Source organism: Quercus suber, unplaced genomic scaffold (assembly GCF_002906115.3).
Source record: "Quercus suber isolate HL8 unplaced genomic scaffold, Cork oak 2.0 scaffold_199, whole genome shotgun sequence".
NCBI lineage: Eukaryota > Viridiplantae > Streptophyta > Magnoliopsida > Fagales > Fagaceae > Quercus > Quercus suber.
In genome coordinates, this window is record NW_027069657.1 from 209,158 (window position 1) to 227,024 (window position 17,867).

General features: G+C 35.7%; 1 protein-coding gene across 2 annotated transcripts in view; it reads left to right on the forward strand.

Moving 5' to 3' along the window:
* Positions 1 to 5,654, forward strand: part of LOC111988173 (MATH domain and coiled-coil domain-containing protein At3g58370) — a 24,313-nt gene extending 18,659 nt beyond the window's left edge. The window contains exons 1-6 of one of the 2 annotated variants that reach the window (XM_065779102.1): positions 2,669 to 2,766; positions 4,120 to 4,246; positions 4,334 to 4,503; positions 4,591 to 4,879; positions 4,979 to 5,139; positions 5,327 to 5,654. In XM_065779102.1, the coding sequence (XP_065635174.1) occupies positions 2,721 to 2,766; positions 4,120 to 4,246; positions 4,334 to 4,503; positions 4,591 to 4,879; positions 4,979 to 5,139; positions 5,327 to 5,487 (954 nt within the window). In that variant the 5' untranslated portion in view covers positions 2,669 to 2,720 and the 3' untranslated portion in view covers positions 5,488 to 5,654. Of the gene's footprint in view, positions 1 to 2,668; positions 2,767 to 4,119; positions 4,247 to 4,333; positions 4,504 to 4,590; positions 4,880 to 4,978; positions 5,140 to 5,326 lie in introns of those variants that run through there. The other variant, XM_065779101.1, reaches the window with a different exon arrangement.
* The last annotated feature ends 12,213 nt before the right edge of the window (positions 5,655 to 17,867 follow it).

Here is a 17,867-nt window from a genome sequence, read left to right on the forward strand (position 1 = left end):
AGGTACAGTTGCTGCCTTCAGGATAGGTGGCTAGCTCCCCGTAGGCTTGAGTCCGAGGACCATACAAGACCTAGGTACAGTTGCTGCCTTCAGGATAAGTGGCTAGCTCCCCGTAGGCTTGAGTCCGAGGACCATACAAGACCTAGGTACAGTTGCTGCCTTCAGGATAGGTGGCTAGCTCCCCGTAGGCTTGAGTCCGAGGACCATACAAGACCTAGGTACAGTTGCTGCCTTCAGGATAGGTGGCTAGCTCCCCGTAGGCTTGAGTCCGAGGACCATACAAGACCTAGGTACAGTTGCTGCCTTCAGGATAAGTGGCTAGCTCCCCGTAGGCTTGAGTCCGAGGACCATACAAGACCTAGGTACAGTTGCTGCCTTGCGCTGGGCATCTTGGAGCGGTTAGTTTCCCCATAGGCCTGAGTCCGAGGACCATGCAGTGCCTTGGTTCTGTCTAACGCTTGGCATCTGGAGCGGTTAGTTTCCCCATAGGCCTGAGTCCGAGGACCATGCAGTGCCTTGGTTCTGTCTAACGCTTGGCATCTGGAGCGGTTAGTTTCCCCATTGGCCTGAGTTCGAGGACCATGCAGTGCCTTGGTTCTGTCTAACGCTTGGCATCTGGAAGTAGGGGTTTGTCCTCGGTTTGCTTTACTGGGGACGGTTCCACCTTCTGGCGGATCATGATCTTGCACGTGGCATTGATCTCATCCCCATCTTGAGCACTCATCTCTCTCATTTGCGAAGCGTCGCTTGGCCGTTTGTGTTCCACGCCTGACGCTTCGGTGCGCGAGACGCGCCTTCATTAATGACCTCGTAAATCCTCATAAGCCCAACGGTTTGCGGCTCCCTTGGAATCTGGCCGCGTTATTACCATCCGACGCTTCGTTAACCAGCTTTTCGAATTCCGCGTGGATTTAATTCCCACCTACCTTCATCCTCTATATAAGGCCCCCTGGGGGAGTGGTTTCTCTTCATTCCATGAACTTCTCAACTTTACCAGAAAGAAGATACCCTTTCAACTATTCATGCCCCTTTAAAAACCCCGCCGGGATTGTGACCGGAGTTAGGCGATATGGGGCGGCTTTGGACGGATATGAGAACATCCGTGCCAAGAGCCGTTGTGGCCGTAGCCCCCACTGGGCTTTCGGTGCGGCAGAATCTAGGCGTAACCCCGATGGCGCCATGTACGGTGGCCCGGAGGGATATTGTTGAAGTACCTAACGTCCCTCCTCAGAGCGCACCCCCGACGGAGGAGACATGCGAACTCTCATTATGTGCGGCGCTCGAGTGTTGCCGTCTCCAACGGCCAACACTCGTGGGGGTTGGAGAGAATCAAGGGAACATCATGGGGGAGGGCATCCCGGAGCCCCTGCATCTGCTCCTCGCTTTGTTCAAGCTCTGAGCCCCCTTCCACCCCCTTATTGTCAAGCTCTCCCATTCTCTTTCTCCCATTCTCTTAATGCTAATAAGGGGACGAGCTGACATCTCCCTCTAGCTAGTTTTAGGTTGGGTCCGCCTGGGCCTCTGATTGTAGGACTAGCTGGTAGGAGCAGTTGTAAAACAAGCCTGCCTAAGCCTCTGATTGTAATCTTTAAAATTTTTTTTGAATAATATAAAGTATTTTTCTTTTACTGATGAATCTCTTGTCTTCAAATTTTTATCTTTCTGCAATGTTCTCCTTTTTGATAGTTCTCTTTTTTTTTGCATCACCGCCGATCTTCCATAGAACGGTTGTTTAGAATAGTTGCCTGTTGCGCCAACCGGTGCACTAATCCTTCCCACAGACGGCGCCAATTGTAGGGACTGGGTTTTTGGTTGCCCAAGCCCAATGGGCACGGGTCAAAAGCCCAACGTACCCCGCAATGAATTTTTAGAGAGTGGGTCGAAGGTCTAGGCTCCGGCCGGCGCTCGAGTGGCGTGAACTCCGGCTTCTTTTATTTAAAGAAATGGACTTAGAACAATTTACATCTGGGATGGGCTCCTCGGTCCATGGCCGAGGAGACTCTTACCCCTTTTTTCTCTTTTTCTTTCTTTCTTTCTTTTTCTTTTTTTGAGAGAGTCCCCCCCTCCTCTTTCAGGAGAGATTCCCTTACATTATATATCCCTTTTACAATTGATCCCAGCCCTACACTTGTTGGGCGATTAGGGCCTTTGCTTAGATGCTTGTCCCATCAGCCGCCTTCCTAGTCCCTTTGGGAGTCACGGCCTCCAAGGTGGCACTGTTGGAGGTCCTTTCCCCATTAAGGCGGCCAGGGTGGTTGTCAGGTGTATTTAATGTTGAGGTGACCGCTAGCTGCGAGCCTACCCCTCAAACTCTCGGACGTCCGATGATGAGGTCGTCCTCGGACTTGGATTGTCTCCTCGGCTCGGGCCTCTGGCCCAGGAACGAAGTGGGCTGGGCCGCAGGATTATTTGGCCCCACAACAACAATTTAATTTTTCTTTTTATTTACATATGAGTTACAGTGCACAACCAAAAATAGCTTTACACTCTAGATGTGGAGCCCAAAAATCTGGTTTTGGCTTCATCAATGCAACCACATTTTAGTATTTGGTGGTAATAAAAATAGCATATAGCTTTTTTGTAGCACCAATACCAGTGCTCTGTACATTTACCTCCGACCCCCCAAACGCGCCTTTATTTCTATTATATATAAAAAGGATGCAAATTATTAATGTATTTCTCAAAAAGAGGATTTCCAGAAACCAGAAAAGTGTGAAGTGATGAAGTCTGGCGACTCTGCTACTACCAACTTATGCGATGAACTCTGTATGTGCTCTTTTCCCTCCTCTTCACAATTAACAAATTTGAGTCTATTATGCTTTTTTTGTTGTTTATTTCATTTCAGTGTTCATAAAAGTACATCATGAATATTATTTATTTTTCCATATGAGTTATATGAATTTCCCAACTTCTTTTCTAAAAAGAATTAAGCAATTAGAATAAGTTCGATTTTTTTTTTTTTTGAATCAGTCTGTCGAGCCCGCAAATATTTTGCTGTAAAATAGGTCGGCATAACTGAAGTCGGCATCTCAAATGAGAAGTATATGATAGTCTTTTGCTGGAAAATAGGTCGGTGCCTACTATAACCTCTCCAAAACCCTGCAAAAGTGGAAGCTTTGTGCGCTGAGTACTACGTTTTAATCTCTTCTAAAAGCTACTAAGCCTACTATACACGATTATACAAAGTAAATAAATAAATAAATAAAATGGAGAGTGAACACAAGACTGAGAAAGACTTGAACTATTTTTTGAACCTATAGAGATATCTATGTGTTTCTGCTTTGGAGTTGGGGTCTTTATTCATGTTATAACCTATGTGACTATTTTGATAGGGATGGCATTGTAGGTTTTGGAAATAGAAGGCTTAGAGTGTTAAGTTCCAATTTACAATAATGAGATTTTTTTTTTTTTTAGTTAAAATTTGTTTATTTGTAGAAAATGGTTCAATTTAGGATTAATAAGCACTTTCTAAATGTGGTTTGCACTTCACGAAGTATGTCATGTCCAAACATGACATTTAGATTTTATCACTTCAATTAAATCATTGTATTTTCAAGTTGGATGATTGGGATCCATTTAAGAAAAAGAGTCAAAGTGGTCTTTTAAGTATCCATATAGAGGGGAAAAAAGGTTTTCATGTAACAGGTCTGCAGTTGTCAATTTATGATCCCAAAATATTTTATGTTTATTTGTATGACATGTCCAAACTTAAAATTAGATTCTATCACTGTACTTCAATTAAATCATTGTATTTTCAAGTTGGATGATTGAAAATCATTAAAGAAAAAGAGTGTCCAAACTTAAACCTCAAATACTGGGCATTATAGAGGGTGCTGGTACCACTGGACTAACAACTTGAATCCCCCAAAAAGAAGTATGTATGACTCCAAAATAATTTTTGTAGGAGTCTTGATCAAGTTGATAATATATGTGATAGATTACAAAATGACATCTGCTGCATTTGCATGAACCAGTACTGCATTATTCATTTTTAAATTTCTTTGAGTTCAATGATTCTGCTTTAGGATTGCTTGTTTGAAAACATTTCCGAACCCCAATCCATATGTCATTACCCAATTTTAGTAGATTTCCTTTTAAATATTCCTAATGTATTTGCAGCAATCTCAAGATCAAAAAGACATTTACCTCCAACTCATTACATGCTTAAAATAGAGTCATACTCTATACTGTCTGAGACTGTGGAAAAGTATGAGTCTGGTGTTTTTGAAGCTGGCGGGCACAAATGGTGGACCCTAATGCTCTACCCTCTTAATTATTTTTTCATTTAAAATATAAATGTTTTCTTTGTCAAGAGGTCTGTCTTCTTTTACAGGAGGTTGTCTCTCTATCCCAAAGGAAACAAAAAAATGAATGGGACTGGTCATATCTCTCTTTACTTAGCAATTGTAGAGACAGAAAATCTTCCTTTTGGTTGGGAGATTTATGTCAACTTCAAATTGTTCGTGTTTGATCAGATTCGGGACAAGTACTTGACCATTCATGGTTAGCTCTCTCATAATTAATGCAAATAAATATGCATGTATGTATAATGGTTTAGTAAATTTATTTTCTATATCATCTTTTGTCCAGATGCTGATGATAATAGTTCAATTAAAAGATTTCATGACATGAAGACTGAATGGGGCTTTACCAAATTTCTTCCCTTGGATACTTTCAATGATGTTTCTCATGGATACCTTGTCAATGATTGTTGCCTATTTGGTGTAGAGGTTTTTGTTCATAAACATAGCGGCAAATTGGAGTGTGTTTCCATGACAAAAAAACCTGATAATTGTACTTTGACTTGGAAGATTGAAAACTTCTCTGCGCTAGATGAAGAATCTTATTCTCAAGAATTCACTGTTGCAGATTCACAATGGTATTTTTATTACTGGAAGTTGCACTTTTATTGTTATTAAAAGGAAAGTTAATTTTTATGTTTATCAGCATTATTTTTATTTCTTTTTGCTGAATCCAGGAAGATACTGGTTTATCCCAAAGGAAATTCTATTGGAAAAGCCAAAGCGATTTCTGTCTACCTCTGCTCATGTAATTGTCTTCTATTGGATCTCAAATATTTTGCAAAATTCAAGCTGCGAATAAGGGACCAAATCAACAAAAATCATGTAGAAAACACAGGTAAATCAAATATTTTAATTTCAAATGTTGGGGAAATATAGGCTCTGGTGGGGGTTTTGTTTCTCAATTTGCTTAATATTCTGCCAGAGCTATGGTTAAACCTGACTTTCCTCATTATGTATGTGTTTCCTGTTCTCCTTCACTTGTTTTGTTCCACTGTAAACTTTGTTTTGTTCTCTTTTTTCAGCTAAACATTGGTTTTCTAAATCATTGAAAGCCGGGGGCTTTTCGCAATTTTTGCTTCTAGAGAATCTCAATGATGCATCGAAGGGTTTTCTGGTGAATGACACTTTAATTGTTGAAGCAGAAATTATGGCTGTGTCCAACATTAAGCTGTTCGCAAACTGATGGTGCCTACTATTTTTCATGGAACTGCATTTGGTAAGATAGGGAGATTTTGTTTTTCTTTTTGGAGACTGGGAGATCATCCTTATTGCAGTTGTAGATATAATATCAAATTTGGAATAACTTATATATATTTGTCATGGTTATCGTAGATTGTGCATGTTATGTTACATGAATGTTCTGACTAATCTCTTTAGCTCCTAGTGTTTTGCATGCATATATATATATATAGAAGGGTACCTATCAAAAATATATATAGAGAAGGGTATTTTTTTTTATTATGGTTAGTTGTAGAAGGCAAAATCCAAGTAACTCGGGGCAAGTGTAGGCCGCAGTTGTGCTTGCAAAAGTTCAGAAAGTGAGTCCTGAGCTTGCTTGTAGGCTGAGTTAATGGGGAAGACCTGAGATGAATTCCAAAGCTTGTTCCTTCTAAACCAGATCGTCCATGAAATCATAGCAAAAAGATCAACGTTGTCCTGGATTCCATAACATAACGGCCTAACTTTGAAAAGCTATCAAAAATAACATTCAAACGAAAGTCACGGGTTGGATCATCAAACACAGTTCGGTGAGCAAGGCTAGCCTTTGTGGGAACAGCATTTTTGCAGCCTCTCCGAATAAAATTTCTAACCTTAGCTGGAGTTGAAAAGTCCCAAATATTCTTCCAGAAAATTCATGTTTGTCCTGTGATTGCAGAATTGGGTTGTAGCTGATGAGATTCACTTTTAACTTTTAAGGAACTGATAACCCGATTTAACAGAATAGAAGGTCTTTAGCAGTTGGAAAATTACTTTCAGCAATACTTGGTGAATTGTAGTGCTTTTTCCTAAAACTTCAAAATTGCTTTCAGCTTTTAAGTTCCCTGTTAAAATTCTTTAGCCAAATTGCAAAAACGTTGGCAATTAGAGTTTTAACCCCTTAAAACACTTCTTGACCCCTCCAAAAGCAAACCAGACAAAGCCTAAATATTGTATATATTCTAAAAGGAAATCAATGTATATAGATAATGTCTTGAAAAACTTTGGTATGGTGTCAAATTTTAATACTTGTGCATTTATTTATTTTCACAATTTATTCTTAAGTAATCAAGCTGTCTATTTAAAAAACCCCCCGCCCCACTCATCACCGCGGACCGGCAAACCCATCAAGACCCATTGAGAGCCATAGTTACAACTTTGACTCACCTAAGGCCGAATTGGGACTAGAGAGCCCATGCGAGACACAGCAGCAGATCTCTCGCTCTCTCTCATCAACCATGGCCATCTCGCAACACTTTCGACAAATCCATGACCCTCCAGCCATATTGACTACTTTTTGCAAATATCTTTTAATCTACAGTAAGCATAAAAAACAAAATACCCTCTATATATTAAGTTATATGTTTTGGAAATCAATTTATTTATTTATTTTGTAACTTATACTCCTTTCTTAACATTTTTTGGAATTAATTATTATTATTATTATTATTTTTTATGTTTTATATTTTAATCTTTTCCTCTTTAAACTAAATCTCTGTTTGTCACTTTTAGAGCATTCACATCAGTCTCCTCAAATGTTTAGCTTAACTAATCCAAAAAAATTTACTTTGGCTTGTTTAGCTATTTATTATTTTCATACACATACATCAGCCTCAATATTTTATCAACATTAAAATTTAATGTAGTGAGGATAGAGAATTACTACATGTAAAGATGAGACTATCCTCTTTAAAAACTTTAGTTAATTTAGTGAAACTGATGCATGCTTATTTCGATTGAATTTAGATAATTTTTTGCTAAAATATTAAATTGATGAAACTGACGTGAATGCACTTACAATACACAATTGTCCTTCTTAATTGGCTATAGAAAATTTTCTTTAAAAGAAAAAAAAAAAAAAAAAGTGGCTCTAGAAAATAGTGAACATTATTATATATGTCAATCACTAATTTCGCTTGAAAAATGTACCATTATTTTTCTATGTATCTACAAATTTAACTAGATAGCCTTGCTTCCCTTCACTTCCAAGTTCAAACCAAAGACTGTTCAGTGTGTTTAACTTTAGGGTGTGTTTGTTTGCAAGTGAAATAAGGTGAATGAAAAACTTTAGAGAGAAAACGAGGAGGGAGAACTTTTTAGAAGACATTTGATTGGGAGGGGGAGAGAAAAAAATGTGGTAGGGCTTAGGTGTTTTCTCCCCTGAGCCCACTAAAATGTTTTCTGTCCAAAATGGAGAGAAAACTAGGAAAGAGAGTGTGATTTGTTATATGGACAAAAATGCCCCCAGTTGCTTTCTTGGGCAACGTTTTTTGTTTTGTTTTTTTTTTTTTTTACATGATTTTTATTTTTTAATAAATTTAGATGATTGCTCTTTTTTTTGTTTGTTTGCTTGTTTGTCTTTCTCTTTTTTTTTTTTTTTTTTTTCCACCTTTGATGCACGGCTCCCAAGTACGTGACTAACCAATGCGCGGATCCCAGTACGCGACTTCAGAAACACCAACTTGAGGAAGAAAGGTTGGCTGCAAAGTTCTTCAGTTCATCCACGTGATGAATAGCAGGAAGATGCTTGGTTACAAAACCCTATGGTGCAAAGACACAGCAACTTCTTGATGGAAGATGAACTAGGTCAAGAACTTCGTCTGTTGAGCACAATTTGCATAAACAGAGATTGCTCAATGATAATACAACTTGTGTCACCCAAAACGGCTCTTAAAATAATTCTTTTATATGTTTAGGGTTAGAAGAAAAGAAGTCCCAAAAACATATTCACGGATCCCAAGAAAATCAGATTTGGAATTCTGACTTTTTAATTCTCGACAGATAGCAGGTGTCGAGGTAGCTATCGAGAGGTGTCGAGATTTAAAAATTCTGCACTTCAACTTGTGTTCTCTTGGACAGACTTGATGACTTCAATACTTGACCTTGAAACATTGTTTCTTAAAGTATTAAAAACACCTAGATCTACCCAATTACAAGTAGAGTGCGTTTTGTCAAAGGATTAGCCAATTTACATAAATAAGTAAGACATATGTTCTTAGTATGTGAAACACATATGTCCTAACAGATACTGACAAGGCACAGATAGACTTGCAAAATATGAATTTTAGGCACATGTTGCATTTGAAACAATGTCCTGATGGAACAAATGACAAGTCTCGGGCTTTCTTTTCATTAAGCCTAAACGAAAGTGATGGTTTCTATGACTTTTTGAAATCAGTCAAGTATCCGGATGGCTATGTAACCAACATATCAAGGTCAGTGAATGTAAAAAAATGGTAGATTATCTGGTTTGAAAAGCCATGATTGTCATGTGCTACTACAACGAATTCTTCCAATTGGGTTGCGAGGGTTTGCACATAAAGACATTATTATTGTATTGTTTGAGTTGGACAACTTCTTCCAAGACTTATGCTCAAGGACTCTAAAGCGGAGTGAATTGGAAAAACTAGAAGAACGTATAGTTCTTATACTAAGTAAGCTTGAGAGGTTCTTTCCTCCAGTATTCTTTGATATTATGGTTCACCTTGCTGTTCACTTGCCTCGAGAAGCAATTCTAGGAGGCCCAGTACAATATCGGTGGATGTACCATATTGAAAGGTAATTAGATCCTTTGATGCATCCATCAATTGCATTTTTTCCATGTGGTATAAAATCACATAATATGCATATTTTTTCCTTGTAGGTACCTTGGAAAATTGAAAAGATACGTTTCAAACCGAGCTCGACCAAAAGGTTCGATTGCAGAGGCTTACATTCTCAAAAAATGTATCAACAACTGGTCTTTGTATATTGATGGGATTGAAACTGTGCATAATCAAAGAGAAAGAAATGAGGATTTAGGTGAATCTAGCAAAGGATTGATAGTTTTTTCACAAATTGCCCGACCTACAGGTGGTAGGCGGAATGATGCAACTTGTCTCGTGCATTGCTTAATACTGTTCATTGGTACTTGTTGTACAATAGTCCTGAGTTAGAGCCTTATTTAAAGTATGTGATTTCATATGCATGTATTGTTTGATCAAGTTTTGAATATTATCTGCAATGCTTAGCTAAAAATAAATCACCTTATTTTTAATAGTAAATATAAAAGCACATTGCATAATCCTACTGGAGAAGCCATAACTCAAATCCAACGACAAGAGTTTCCCAACTGGTTCAGAGAACGTGTAAGATATTTGAAATTTAAACTAATAAAAATTAAACATTTAAAAGTTTCTTCATTGCTTATTACTAATTAATATCACTTGTTGTATGTCATTATAGATGAATAGATTAAAAGTTAATGAGTCATCAGAAGCTACTAAACAGTTATGGTCATTAGCAAATGGTCCTAAACCGCATGTGAAGGAGTACACAGTTTGTATGGTCAATGGTGTAAAGTTCCATACAAGGGACCTAGACAATCGTCTTGTAACCCAAAACAGTGATATATGTACTGAAAGGGATCATGAGGGAGAAATGCACGACTTCTATGGTCTTTTTTTTTTTTTTTACATGATTTTTATTTTTTAATAAATTTAGATGATTGCTCTTTTTTTTGTTTGTTTGCTTGTTTGTCTTTCTCTTTTTTTTTTTTTTTTTTAATTGGACATTATTTTTTAACAAGAGTATGTAAGTAAATTTATACAAATTAATTTTTTCCATCCATCAACCTTTCCACTTCCAACTAAACAAAAAGGAGGAAAATTAAAATCCTTTCTATCCTCCTACTTTTCCATCATCTCATCATTTTCTATCATCTCAATTTTTCACCCCTCCAACCAAACGGACCCTTAAGGTGCATTGCATTGTTGCGGAGTATAAATGCACTTTGATTTCCCATGATATGTTTAGTGCTTTGGATTGTTCCAAGGTACACATGACCTTTGATTTCCCTCTATAAATATAGCCATGGTAATTGATATAAAGTTCTTTGCATTGTTGCTAGGTACACATGCCGTTTGATTTCCTTTGATTTCTATCTATAAATACATGTCTTACATTGTTATTTTTCGCTCATATTAGTTCAATATATTGTTATCTTGTTATAAAAGAGAACAAACTCTTCAATATATGTGTTCACGATCCAGTAACCAAACTCTTCAGTAATGGGCGGTTCTTCTATCAACCAGAATGAACTCTGTATGTTTACTTTCCCTCGAAAGTTATTTCGTTTCTTATTTATTCATTTTTATGTTCATATAAAGTATATATTACTTTCTATGATTAAAAAATGTACATATTTTCTAGCGTACAAGTACTTATGTTGGACTTTTTGATGACATTAGATTCTGAAGGTGAGAAAAGGACTCATAAATGCCAATACCCCATTCCAAAGGACCCAATCCCATCGAACATAGGGATATTATCTCAAATCTAATCCTTTTATTATTATTATTATTTTCTATAGTAGATATAGATGATTGAATTTCACTTTTCTAAAAAATTGAGCTAGTAGAACATGCAATTCCATTCAACATGTCGTTTGCTAAGTTGTATATACTGAATCGTGAACACATTGGAATCGTGATTGGATTTGGCTTCTTAAATGAAATGCAGAAGATTTGTGATTATCTAATGATTGCCTCTTTATTGTACATACTGTATTTCAGCAATCACAAGATCAATAAGACATTTTCCGCCAACTCATTTCTTACTTAAGATAGAATCGTATGCTACTATGCTTTATCGTCTGAGGCTGTGCTGGAAAAGTATGAGTCCGGTGTTTTTGAATCATGCGGTCATCAATGGTGGACTCTAACGCTCTACCTTCATAATTGTTCGTTCCATTAAATTATTGTTTGCTTTTTCAATTTATCTGTCTTCTTTTCCAGGAGGCTGTCTCTCTATCCAAAAGGAAAGGATAAAATGAATGAAATTGGTCACATCTCCTTTTACTTGGCAATTGTGGAGACCGAAAAACTTCATCTCGGATAGGAGGTTAATGCCAGCTTCAAGTTTTTTGTGAATGATCAGATACGGGACAAGTACTTGATCATCCAAGGTTTGTACTCTCCCAATAAACATGCATGCGTAATATTATTATTATTTTTAATGATTGTATTTGTTATATATTTTCTTTTGTGTACATATAGATGCTGATGAGACAATTAGAAGATTTCATGACATAAAGACTGAATGGGGCTTTGACAAAGTTCTTCCCGTTGACACTTTCAATTATGCGTCCCATGGATACCTTGTAAATGATTGTTGCGTATTTGGTGTAGAGGTTTTTGTTTAAGAGTGTAGTCACAAACGAGAGTTTGTTTCCATCATTAAAGAACCTGCAAACTGTACATTTACTTGGAAGACTGAACACCTTTCAAAATTGGATAAAAAGTTTTACTCTCCTCAAGAATTCATTGCTGAAGGTTTAAAATGGTATTATTATTAGGAAAATGCTAACGGATGCTTTTAGGGTAATGGTTAATAATCTATTTAAAAAAAGTTTTTATGTTAACAATTTTTCTATTTTCCATTAAAGTAGTATCAAAACTTTTCTGAAATTGATTGTTAACTATTACCCTAAGGGCACCCGTTAGCATGACCCTTATTATTAATATTATTGTTGGAAGCTGCACTTTTATTTGTTATAAAAAGGGAAGCTAATTAAACTAGACTGGACTTGTAAGCTATTGTTTCCAACTCTTTTCATTGAATCCAGGAAGTTAATGGTCTGTCCCAAAGGAGAAACTAATGAAATACTAAAACCGATGTCCATCTACTTATGTTCATGTGATAGTAACGCCCCAAAATTATAAATAATAAAAGTCTATTCAATCTACATAATCCATAAAAATATTAAATAAAGGCAACTAGCAACCTAAAATCTCATCACAATTGTCAGAGCTCTAATCCTACCAAAGATAAAACATTCATGAAATAATTCTCTAGTACAATATTTAATATTATAAAAATAATCATAAAATCATCAGTTCTACAAAATAATTTGTAATTGTTGTCTTCCAAGAATCTCTACTCCAATAATCCCTCTAATGTATCTATAAAGGGGAATAAAAGGGGAATGAGATAACTCAATAAGTGGAATTTTCTAACATTGGGACGTGAGAACAAACCTTTTAAATGAATAATCCATACAACAAATTTATAACTTTCAAACCATCTATATTTTTAACATCAAATATTTCATAGAAAAATATCATTATATTGTGAGCCATTATGATATATCAACGCCATTCTATAAATAATTTTCTAGGCTTTTCTCGTGGTCAACGTTTATGCCCCGTTGACCCGGTTGTGCTATCTCCTTTTTGGAATTGGAACTCCCTTTACATCCCCTTTCTTAAGAGTGGCTCCTTTGGAACCTAAAGGTGCACTCCCATGCTAAGGAGCTCCCTTTTCAAATCCTTAATGGTATACTCCCTTACTAAGGAGCTACCAAATGTGCATTGTCCCCCTTTTCAGGGACCTCTCATGGCTAAGGACTAGCTACAGTACGATTGTTTCTTGCTAGGGACTAAATACAACACTGAGCTTTTAATCACAACTTGTCATAGAATTCAAAACAAATTCAAGATGCCCACAACAAATAATCCATTCATAATACTAAAAAATACAAAGATTTATTCACACATACAAGTTTAAATAAGTTTAGGTTGTCGTACAAGTTTTTCATATAACAAATAGTCAATGTTTCCATACAATGTGCACATCAAACATTTATAGAATATCAATATATTTATAGAATATCAACATAATTCTTTGATATAAAGATAGTTTGATAATCAAAACTGTTTTGGAAAAACCCCCCAAAATTAGTAAATACCACTTACCTTTTATTTGCCAAAAAGAAAGAAAGAAAAAAAAAAAAAAAAAAAAAAAATCAACCACCCTTGAGTCACAATAAATCAGTAAAAAAAAAAAAAAAAAAAAAAAAAAAAAAAATCAACCACCCTTGAGTCACAATAAATCAGTAGAATTAGAACCTAGCAACACCAAAAATAAGTCCATCATTACACGAATTTCCCACTTAAAAATCTGTTTTCATACTTAAACAATATAATCTTAGACAACATTGATATTTTCAAAATTTTCCATTTATTTACTTACTGTCCAGTTCACTTTCAGCTTTGATCCAATTGTTCTATTTCACATATTCTCACTATCTATTAATTGGCATGATTGTACTGCAAATCTATAAAACTCCAACATTTCATTATATGTCTAGCCATCATATAATCTATTATTCCTTATAAGCCGCATGTTATATTCATATATGATCAACCTAATATTCACATACATTAATCAAATAGTAGAAGCCACATATTATATTTTTATCTATCAATATTAAAGCCTTCAGAGTACCCCTTTCCTAACATACAGCTATATGCATCATTCCTAATCTAATATAATAACAATTATAGGACATCTTTTCCATTAATATAAGGATAGGTGGAGATTCATGAGACCAGGTGGAGCTTGTGTTTAGTGGCCAGTGCCATTGGATACGTTGCGATGCGGACACGTGTCCAAGACTGGACACGTGTTCGTATCCTAACGAGTCTAGTGGTCACTGGCCAATGGACATAAGCCGAACCCCATGAGACCAACGCCTCTTAGCTCCATTCCATGACATATGCCTATATGTACTTTGCCTAGTCTAGTATAATAACAATCATAGGAGTCATTTTTCCATTAATATAATGATAGATTAGGTTCATGGACTGACGCCTATTATACTAAAATAAATTCATGCAAAAACCCATCTCGTAAGCGTGGGACAATTGCTAACTATTGAATATTCAAACTTCCTAAATTTAGAGCAGGAGAAAACCATACCTGCTGTTTCTACGCACAGCCGCATAGAAGAAAAGAAAAGCTCAATTGTGTGTTATGGCTGAAACAAAAGGAAACCTCTTATATATAAACACATGTAGCCAAAGAGGTAAAAGGCTAGGGTTTTTTTTTAAAGCTTATCATTTACTTATGCCATCTCACTTGGGCCTCTTATATTATAATAATTATCTGATTTAAATATTTTAGGTCCAAATCAATTAAATCCATTTAATTGTGAGCCTCCTTCTTAATTAATGTGTTAAAAAGAAATTAGTAATAAAATTATGGGGTGGTACCGTGACTGTCATCTATCAATGTACAACGTTTATGCAAAATTCAAGCTGCGAATAAGGGACCAAGTCCGAAGAAGTCACAAGGAAAAAACAGGTAAATCCAATATTCCATCATTTTCATTTCAATGATGGAGGGGGTGTGGGGACGTGTTTTCAACATGCTTGATATTGTACTAGAACTGGTCAAACTTGGGTTTCCTTTCTTCACTATGTAATTCTTAGCTGTTCTCTTTTGATTGTTTTCTACTACTGTAAGAGTATTTTGTTTAAATTTTTTTCCTTTACAGGTAAAATATGGTTTTCTAACTCAAGTAAGGGATGGGGGTTTTCACCATTTTTGCTTCTGAAGGATCTCAATGATGCATCAAAGGGGTTCCTTGTGAATGATTCTATAATTGTAGAAGCAGAAATTATTGTTATGTCTACTGTTAAGTATATCCTAATTTTAAATAGATCATATCTTGGAACTACATTTACATAATTGTTGCAATTTGAGACATATTATCAATAATAATATAGTTTTAATCTCTCAAAATTACTCTTTTAGATTCACATATTATATACTAGCTGTGAGAGACCGCGCCCCCGGCACACTTTTATAGGAATATGTTGGACCAAACCCACGTGAATGGGTGGAGTCGTGTTATTGCTTCTCAAAATGGAAGTTCGACTAGTTATATTTTCCCCTTTAGATTAAGGGTTTTACAATGGAGTCGCCACTTATTTAATTGTTGGAATAAATAAGAAAACCATAATTGAAAAATTCATCATTTTATTAATTTGAAATTGAATTTACATTGAACATAGGAAATTACATGGCTTTAGTCCTAGATACAATCTAAGATAAAGTACATGGCTTTATTTTCTAGTTACAATCTAGAAATTAAAAATTACAAGGATAAGCATTTGATCTACTAACCCTTGATCTAAGTTCGGAGGCTATGTTACAAGGTGGGAAGGTGTTAGGCACCCACTTTGCCCGGTGAAACTAGTCTTCTAGACTATGGTGGCCAACAATCATGTCACATCATCCAATATGTTATCAATCAACTTGCATGTAGAATTTGAAGTGTGTGCATGTGATAAACCCTAATTCAATTTATTAAGCACTTCATTTGAATTGAAAAATAAAATTCTAGTGAATGTGTGTGGATGGTGATAACCTAGATTCAAGGATTTGAAAGAATTATGAAACAAACATGTTTTTCATATTTTTGATGTAGATTTAAGATTAAAACTAGTGATATGCATGAACATGTGATGAACAACCAATAATATGTGAAGAACATATAAGAACAATTAAGAACATTCAAACATATTCAAGGGAATTTAAATGATTATTATCATGCTTTAATCTTAAACCCTTATCATGGTAACACAAAAAAACAATTAGGGAAAGAGATTATACCTTCATGCAAGATCCATATGGTGGAGGAGGAGACTTTTGAGGGAGATCCTAAGGGTGGAGGAAAAGAAGAACTAGGAGAGAGAGAGTGAGTCTCACTCAATACCTTGAGCCTCAGGAAGACCAAGATATGACAAGACTACTCAACTTCACTAGAACTCGAGAGAGGAGAAGAGAGGGGGTTTTTGTGTGTTTTGGAATGAAGGAGGGGGAGGGTTTATATAGTAGTAGTGGAGGGAATATGAATGGAAGGCCATTTAATGAGGGTTGACAAGGATTATGAACCTAAACCTTATTTTAGCCTTGAGGAAAATCTGGTGCATTAAATGGAGAGATTGGTGGAAGTGGGGAGCAAGCCAAAATTCGGTTTTCCCGTAGCTGCTGTAACAGCTTGTAGAGCCAACTTCGAAGAATCATATCTGACCCAATTCTGATCGGAATTGTCTCGTTCTTGTGCTCAAATTGAAGCCCCGGATGTCTAGTTTCTGGGAAAATTAACCTCATTCACATATTCAAAATATTCTGAGAGATATGGATGAAATGATGAGCAGAGGTCATTTGTTATAAAATGGTTTCAGCACAGTTAACATTAATAGGTCCTAAATTAGCTCCCAATTAACATTAAATGGCTCCAATCACTCCAATTTCAGAATTAATTGGTTCCAAATTTACTCTAATTAAAAGATAATTACACAAATTACTTATTGAATAATTAATGTTAACTATCTAATTAATTAGGTGTATACAACCTCACCATAAAATGTAGTCCTAACCAATCAAATTATGACACATCATTGATCTCAAATTGATTACTCCTATAACCAATTGAAATCAATTGTTCATAATCACATATAGTCGGACTCAATTTGTGATAGTGCATCTCAGCCATTAAAACTTGATTTGATGATAACTTTCAATCTGGTGGTCCAATTAGGGCTTATGACCAGTTGATTTGATTGTTACAACATCAAGATCATTTTGATGAAATGAGATTAAGGATCTAATGACTAGAATCAGGATGCATATTCCCAAGGAGAAATCACCCTTTTACCCTCCAAATGAGGTTAAATGCGGGTTGCAAAATGGGATGTCAACAGAATGCCCCTCATTGGCAGAGCTTGAAAAGCGAATGTCAGTGTATGAAAGAGACACCTAACTTTGCAATCAGTATTTAACCGTGATAAATGTATGATGCATGTAGATAAAAATGCAGAATGTCATATTGTAGATCAAAATGTGGACCGAATCTCGAGGGAGATTGCCTACGTACCTCTTGGTGGAAGGATCAGGTCCGATCGTAGTTCATGCATGCAAATTTTTTTTTTTTTTTTTTTGAATATGTGCAAGACATGCTTACCTGAGGTCAAAAAATGGAGGACCAAGGATCCTGGCTCATGTTTTCAGAGGACCTAGGATTTTTGGATCTTGGCTCATGTTTTCAGAGGACCAAAGGATTTTTTTTTTTTTTTTTTTTTTTTTTTTAATCTATTAGCAAAATATATATATATATATATTTATTTATTTATTATAGAATATATAATTAAAATTAATCATTTAGATTTCCAAAAGTTACACTTAGCCCCCTCTCAAAAATTAAGTTAATTCAAAAGGAGAAAAAAAAAATTAATGTCAAATAACCCACACGTATGACATCCCTCCATGCAATAGAAAAAAAAAGGTTAATAAATACCTAAACTAAAATGTTTCTATCATAATACGGATGTCAACCTCTTTAAAAAATATTGTCAATTTCAACCTATGACTGATACGACAAAAGATTTTACCAGTTAAACTAACTAGAACTTACTGCTTTTGTTATATTTTGTTAATAAATCTAAAGTACTAAACAGTCGATCTTTCTTTTTCACATGTATATATAAAATTTTTTCTTTTGATACTTTGTCCCCCAATATTTTCTAGATTGTATCTAAA